The 7401-nt window shown below is 57.2% G+C and overlaps 1 protein-coding gene across 1 annotated transcript; it reads right to left on the bottom strand.

Moving 5' to 3' along the window:
• Nucleotides 1–1539: 1539 nt before the first annotated feature.
• LOC119100249 (regulator of G-protein signaling 8-like) lies at nt 1540–7386 on the bottom strand (the record flags this gene model as incomplete). Its single annotated transcript, XM_037223356.1, is given in 5 exon segments — nt 1540–1607; nt 3314–3500; nt 4274–4437; nt 7322–7343; nt 7345–7386. Coding segments are annotated over 5 exon segments (483 nt in total), but the record flags the coding sequence as incomplete, so codon positions are not given.
• Between the last annotated feature and the right edge of the window lie 15 nt (nt 7387–7401).

Below are 7401 nucleotides of genomic sequence, written 5' to 3'. Positions count from 1 at the left end.
GGCATGGAAATACGCATCAGTCTGAAAGTTCCTGTCGGTTTACCAAGATGTGCCACGTGACTCTTTTCCCCCATTTACTTCTAATCGTGACTTCCGAAAGCTTTGACGGCATCGATCAAAATGCGGACAGATCGGTTATCTTGAAAGATGTGATTATGATGGCATGTGTAATCTCTTTCAAACCACGCCCAAAACATGAACAGGGCATCCAACCTGTACCCAGCAGCAGCAACCCGGATCATGGCCGGGAGTGCGGCCACTTCGGCCACGGCTTCAGTGGCACTCACGCTCGGACAGCTAACACGCAGCGGCCTGGACCGGATGGGCCCGGCTGCTATCCCAGACACGACCGTCTCCGGCCGTACTCGCCAACCGACCGTCCCTGGCCGTACTCGCCAACCGACCGTCTCCGGCCGTACTCGCCAACCGACCGTCCCTGGCCGTACTCGCCAACCGACCGTCCCTGGCCGTACTCGCCAACCGACCGTCTCCGGCCGTACTCGCCAACCGACCGTCTCCGGCCAAACTCGCCAACCGACCGTCTCCGGCCGTGCTCGCCAACCGACCGTCCCCGGCCGTCCTCGCCAACCGACGATCTCCGGCCGTACTCGCCAACCGACTGTCTGCGGCCCACCTGTCAACCGACCATCTCCGGCTGTACTCGCCAACCGACCGTCCTCCGGCCGAACTCGCCAACCGACCGTCTCCGGCCGTACTCGCCAACCGACCGTCTCCGGCCGAACTCGCCAACCGACCGTCTCCCGCCGTACTCGCCAACCGACCGCCTCCGGCCGAACTCGCCAACCGGCAGCTCCAGCCGCGTGCCGTGTGAGCGGCCGGATCGAGCCTGGCAGCGTTCCGCTGGGGAGCCAGGCCAAGCCGGTCGGCGTCCTTCTGCATGGTACCGGTGATTAAGATCTGCTGCGTTCTTTGTTGTGTTCCCTTCTTTTTCCCTCCTTGACGACGAGTCTGTCGACGACTCCCGCTTAATGCGTTATGAGCCCGCCACTGATACAAGATGACGGCCTTGGCCAGTCACCTACCTGGCTTGTGAAATATGACTGGTGGACACGCGCGTGCCACCCAGCATATAGTCGCTTTTCTGAAGTAGCCAACTAACTTGAAGGCCAAAGAGAAAGATGCCACCGCTGTACCATCCCTGCTGTACACACATTGGTCAGGACCTTCTTTGCACTGACCAAACATCGTCCAACGGTATAGTTTTTTGTTATGCGCCAGAATAAGCTAATGATTCCACAGTCGAAACCTACGAGTTGGATCATCCCGCGAAGACCGTATTCCAGGGAAATTTACGAAATGATGATGCAGAATTTGGTACCCTTGTGGTCGATCTGCCCTGCTACACTCCCATAAGAGAACTGTGCAGAAAATTTAGCCCTAAACGATCCATGCTTACAGTCCATGCCTTGCCTACGAAGTTGTGGGTGCACACCTTTGCCTATGATTTTTTAGTTGCCTACCTTCGTCATACGTATGTTATCCATTACGTGCCCGTGCTCACGAACAATCGCGTGCGCACTACATGCACACGTTCTTTTCCTTACGATCTTTTGTTCTGGAGCTTCCCGTGCGGCCCGTGGCGGCGCCTGGCGGCTCGGCCTAACACCATCTGACGTCGCCACAGGGGCGTTGGGTCCAACAGTAAAACCGTGCTCTGTTCAGGGCAGGCGGGATTCGGCAGCTGGGGCCACTGAATACCCGAAGTGCCGCCCGCTGACGCTCACACGGCGCGGCGTGAGCCAGTGGGGGACGTCACTGTGTGTGTTGTGGCAGCACCGCGGGCCGGCTGCGGCGGACAGTGCAGCTGGGTAGACGCGTCGTGTTATGGACCTCAGCGCCCGCGACGTTTGAGCGGTTCTGCTTTGCAACCGAGTTCACACGAGCTTCTGCATGTATTAAGTCTAGGTAATATCAGATCAGCTACCCACCAGACAAACATCGGCGCACTCTGGCACAGCCCGGGGCCGCCAGCCTGGAGCAGCCACCACAGACGTACCGACCCAATCAACGACGGCCTCATGGGACGTGTGGACACGTCGGACACCCGGTCATGTCCGAGCCCCCCCCCCCCCCCCCCCCCGGTGCAGCGACCAGCGTCCTCCGGCTATCCGATCCCTGACCTCCACACGGGCGGGCAATGTGCGTCGGACCGCTCACGCCCAAAACAGGTGGCACCGGACTCTCCACAGGGGTGGAAATGATGCGCTACGTCGGTCCCTCACCATGCAAGTGGGCGTTCTGTGCCACATTACTGGCTCTCCAAACAGCTGGAAATTGGACGCTGGATCACTGACTCTCTAAGCAAGTAGAAACCGTGCTCCAGCTCCCTGACTGCATCCAGGCGGTAACAGTGCACGAGATCGCTGACCCTGCATGCAGACATGAACGAACACATCCCACTGGCTCCCGAGACGGACGCGAGCAGTGCATCAGACCCCGGCTTCTCAAACCTCAAACCACTGGCTCATCTAACGGGCATGCACTGGGTATCTCACCAACCACCAACAGGCATCGAAGTCAACACGCTGAACGCATTCCACAGTTTCTGTGTGACATGCTAGCCACTGACACTGAACCTTCCTAACAGTCGATCAGATCCACATGACCGACTGTCGGAGCCAGCCCTGCCCACCACATCAAAAACAGAGGATGTCATTCCAGCCGTAACGTCAGCCCATAGCATCTGAGCTAAATTAATGAGTTCCGTCTGCGGTTGTCATATGGTCCTTCTATCTCTACCACAGCAAAAAATGACCGGCAACAATGCTACTTCGTACTCTAATCTTTGATCGAATGAAAAACGCTCATTTGGTAACGACACTCGTAGAAGTATATGACACCAGACAACTTCCGAAAGCCTCTGGTTTCTTGTACGCACCAGCAGCGCCTGTCTCGGTCGGGCCGGCGGCAGGTGTTGACCAAAGCGACACAAACGGTTCGCGGCGCTCGGCTCGCTCCAAACAGGAGTTCGCTGAACGACGCGCACTGATGTTGGACTCAGGGGGAGCCGTTGGCCAAAGCGGGGGCGCGAACCGAGTGAGCCGGGACGGTGCAGGTGGCGCCATGGACTCCCTCCGCGAGCCGCAGATCCCAGCGTGGTCTGTTCTGAACTGGGTCGAAGGCGCCGCCGCAGCCGCCCAGTCGAAGCGCCGCCGCCGACGCGTCGAGAACCGTCAGGCCTCTCCTGTGATATGTGCTCCCCGTCCGGAGAGATAGCGCACGCCCTGCAGCGACCCGGCGCACAAGCCTCCCCTCACAGCCTGAAGTGGCGTTGGCCGGCCGGCCGGGCTACCTGCGCGCCCGGCTTTCGAGTGCTCGTCGCGTAACAGCTCCTGATACATCTCTGACTGGAGGAAGCGTGGGAAGATGTCGCTCTCCATCAGGTGCTGCACACGCCGCTGAGCCGCGTCGAACATTTGCACATCCGGGTCCGACAGCCGCTTACCGATCACCGCCCGTGTGGACGAGTCGATGTTGATCTGAGGGGAAGGAACAGACGTCAGTTAGGTCCGCACTTCCGAGCCGTGAACCAGCGGGAGTGTGCGTACTTAATTTCACACGTCTGCGCCATCCCGAGATACCGCAGTAGGACGGCATCGGCCGACACTTATGATTGGCAACAACGGGCACACAGGAGAAACTCGGACACCGATTGCGACCCAAGTACACAGCAATGGGCATATCCCTAAACGAATCAAAGCATTTCGCTGGAATCTCACTCATCCATCTTGTTGCAGCTTCACCTACCTGTTGCAACTTTCCATAAGTAATTACTTTAAGACGTTTCGTGCTATATTTAAGGAGATCTTTCATCTGAATGCAATGTTTTAAACTTAAATGAACCGACGAGCAGACAAGTACCACAAAGCCAATTTGCGGATACGAGATTCGTTTACGACCAGTCTGGAAACCAGTGCTGGCACGCTCCACTGCTACAAACCAGTATAGCGCCCGATAACGATCGCCTCTCTCAAAGCCTGAGCAGCCAAGCATTCACCTCTCTCAGGGGCCGGAGTAGCCAGACAATCACCTCTCCGAGCCTGTGCAGCGAGACACTCACCTCTCCCGGCGCCTGTACCGCCAGACACTCACCTCTCCCGGCGCCTGTACCGCCAGACACTCACCTCTCCCGGCGCCTGTACATCCAGATACCCACCTCCCCCAGTGCCTGTGCAGCCAGACACCCACCTCCCCCGACTTCTGTGCAGCCAGACACTCGCTTCTCACAGAACCTGAGTAATCAGACATTCACCTCTTTCGGAGCCTGTGCAGCCAGGAACTCATTATAGATTTGTTGAGCCCTGGCTGGTAACTTGCAGTGTCGCGTTTTCTTGAAATCCTCAACGGCAAGCCAGAATTCCAGATTTTCATCAGCAAACTCTTGTGACAGGAATCCTTTGAACAACGCCACTCCATCTGCAACAGGTGTGCACATTAAGCAACACAAAAATCGACCTGTGTAGCTTACAGGGAGTGTTCCACATTTGGATGGGCTTTTGAGCTGACAAACCATCCTGAAGATCATTCGGTGCAGTTCACAGCCCTGCCCATCTTCAGACCTAAAATACTGGTTTCTGAGCTACACGCCCGCGAAGATGTTCAGACTATTTCGTTCAGACTATTTCAAGGTTCCTTGGCATCCATGACGCCATAATAACATTATTCAAATCCTGTCATGCCACGGCCATGTGGCATCCAGGTTAAGATAAACGTAAGTGTCAAGTCGTTCACAGCTGGCGTTCGTGAGCACGATTTGCAGACATAACGGCCCTCGATGGCTCCCAAACAATGTTGCACAAGCTATGCAAAATCCTGACACGCATTACGTTTGGTGTTTTATAATGGCAAGAAGTGATAAATTCTGCCCAGTTATTACGAGAATAAGACTTGTTATGAAATAACTTGAGAATAGCCTTATAACCGAGTATGTGGATGCAGGTAAGCGCCTTAGCATCACCGGTAAATATGCAAGAACATCGCGAGAAAGTGCCAAAACACCAGCAGCTAAGGATATTGGTTCAACTCAAATCCAACAGCGTCGCGGCCAGTTCTCGGGAGATTGAAAAACTACACGTGTGTGCCGCATACAAACGTTCCATGACGCGATGAAACAATTACATATAAAAAAGCACGTTTACTTAATAGAGAAATTTGGCTCTCTCAAGCAGCTTTTTCCTTAATACATTTCCGCTCGATTCCCCTCAATAATAAGCCCCTTCACTGAGCGCATTTCATCATATCTGATGCTTGCCTCAATACATTCAAATGTGGAGCATTTCCTTTGACAGACTGCACACAGGCATCGCACATCGTTGGTACTTGACTATCCACCGGCCGCATTTTCCATTGCATTTGTAGACACAATGGAGTGTGATGTGTTGCATTGGATTTTCGCACTCGGCTTCAGGGTCGACAGAGCTGACGGCGGAGCCGTTTTTTAACTGCCTTTGTGTCGGCTGTTGGTGCTGTCCAAATGTCAGCTTCCATGGGATGGGTGACGCCTAGCCGCTCGCTCTAACCGTTCTATACCGATTCTGGAAGAGATGTGAGGATGTCTACAACCACCAGCGTTCAGATGCAGCTACGCTGCTGCACTCTGCCGGATCCCATCGCGACCACGTGGCCTTGACCTGGCGCTGGGCCGTGATACGAGGTCACAGCTGCGGTCCGCCTGGCAGACCATAGGCAGATTCAGGTCGTGGCCAGCTGGGTCGGATGAGCCACCAGTGGTTCTGTCGTACTGGAGCCGCGCACGAACGGGGGGGATGAAGAAGCCGGACGGCGAGAACGGCTGCGACACTCCCACACGGCGGACGACAGTGCGACAGTGCGACAGTCGGCGGACGCTGACTGTCGGCACGTTGTCCGCCGCCCGTGAGCCATCATCGGCTTCTTGGGTGCCGTCGCGCTGTGTCACGCCTCGGCCCCGGACGCTCTCGGTGCTGGCCCGCCCGACCATCGGGCAGACCCTGCAGTCAGCACGCACCTCCCGCACCAGTTCTGCCAGGCCAGCCGGCACGCTGTCGATCATCCACGCAGATGTCCGGTCGTCAGTCCTGGGAATGGACTGTGTGCTTCAGACCGTACGCGCCCATGACCTGGACGTCACGTGCATAACCGAGACGTGGCTGACTGACCCAGTCACGGTCAGGATCTTAGTGTTTCCCGGCTACCGGCTGGTGCGCAGGGACCGCCCGACCCGGCGCTGCGGGGGGTTGTCACCCATCTCCAGTGCCAGTGCAGTATGCGAGTCGTTGTGGGTGTCGCTGAGTGGCGGCCGACATCTCCCGGCACCGCGGGAGATGTCGGCCGCCACTCAGCGCCGGAGTGGCGGCCGACATCTCCCGGCCACTGTGGGCGTTGTCTGTCGTCCTCCGTCCGATCCGACATCAGGCGGCCTTGGCGAGGCACAGGACCAACCAGGAGCGGCTGGTGCCATTGGGAGACGCGTGATTGTTTCGGTGATTTTAACATTGACTTCATGCGTCCCGACAATCCAGCTGTGCGTGTCTACTTGTCTCTTTTAAAAGATCTGGGTCTCGTGCGGTTTTTTGACACACCTACCCATCTTGAGCCGACAGCGACTCTCCTGCACCACGTCATTACCAGCATGCCTAAACTGGAGGACACCGGTCTGGTGCCGCCAGCGCCGACTGCAGACCATCTCGCCACCATCCCTCGTGCCCCGTTCAGGTGGCAGCACTCACATCCTGTTTCTTTTCGTGCTTGCCCCTGGCGTGATATCTGCTGAGGCGCGTCCAGTCTGCCTTTGTTGCAGGCAGACTGGGACCCGTTGTACCGGGCCGTAAGTGCGGCGGAGGAGCTGGAGTTCATATGCGTCTGGTCAAAGGCCATTCATGTGCACTGTTCTCTGGAAACAGCGACACTCCGCCGTCCACGTTTGCCCCTGGATTGAGGCGAATCCCGGTCTGGTGTGTGTGACGCGGGAGCGCGACCACGCGTACCGGTCATGGCGAGGGTACGGTGGGAGACCGACCTCACAGAAGAATGTCGGCGTCTGCGAAACCCGGTTGAGGTTTACTGCGCCCAGGCCAAGCGCGACTTTCTACGCGCCAGCATGTTATCCGACCGGGCTAGTCTGCTAAGGTATCGGGCCTGCGTGCGGCAGGCCGGCACACTGCAGCCAATGCCTGGGTGCGGTACACACTCGGAGATGAGCAAGAGTTCAGTGCCCGCAGCGAGAGCCACGCCGCCGCGGAAGACGCGTGGGACGTTGTCGAGTGCCGGTCGAAGCACACGGGCGTGCGGACAGCTGCGACTCCGCACCCGCTGTACTCACATTTGGAGTTGATCAGGGTTGAGGAAGGAGGTGGCCCACTGCTGGGCCTGCGCCCGGTCCGGTCGCACCGAAAATGCTGT

Source organism: Pollicipes pollicipes, unplaced genomic scaffold (assembly GCF_011947565.3).
Source record: "Pollicipes pollicipes isolate AB1234 unplaced genomic scaffold, Ppol_2.1 Scaffold_4881;HRSCAF=5763_pilon_pilon_pilon, whole genome shotgun sequence".
Lineage (NCBI taxonomy): Eukaryota > Metazoa > Arthropoda > Thecostraca > Pollicipedomorpha > Pollicipedidae > Pollicipes > Pollicipes pollicipes.
This window is presented reverse-complemented; position numbering and strand designations above follow the sequence as displayed.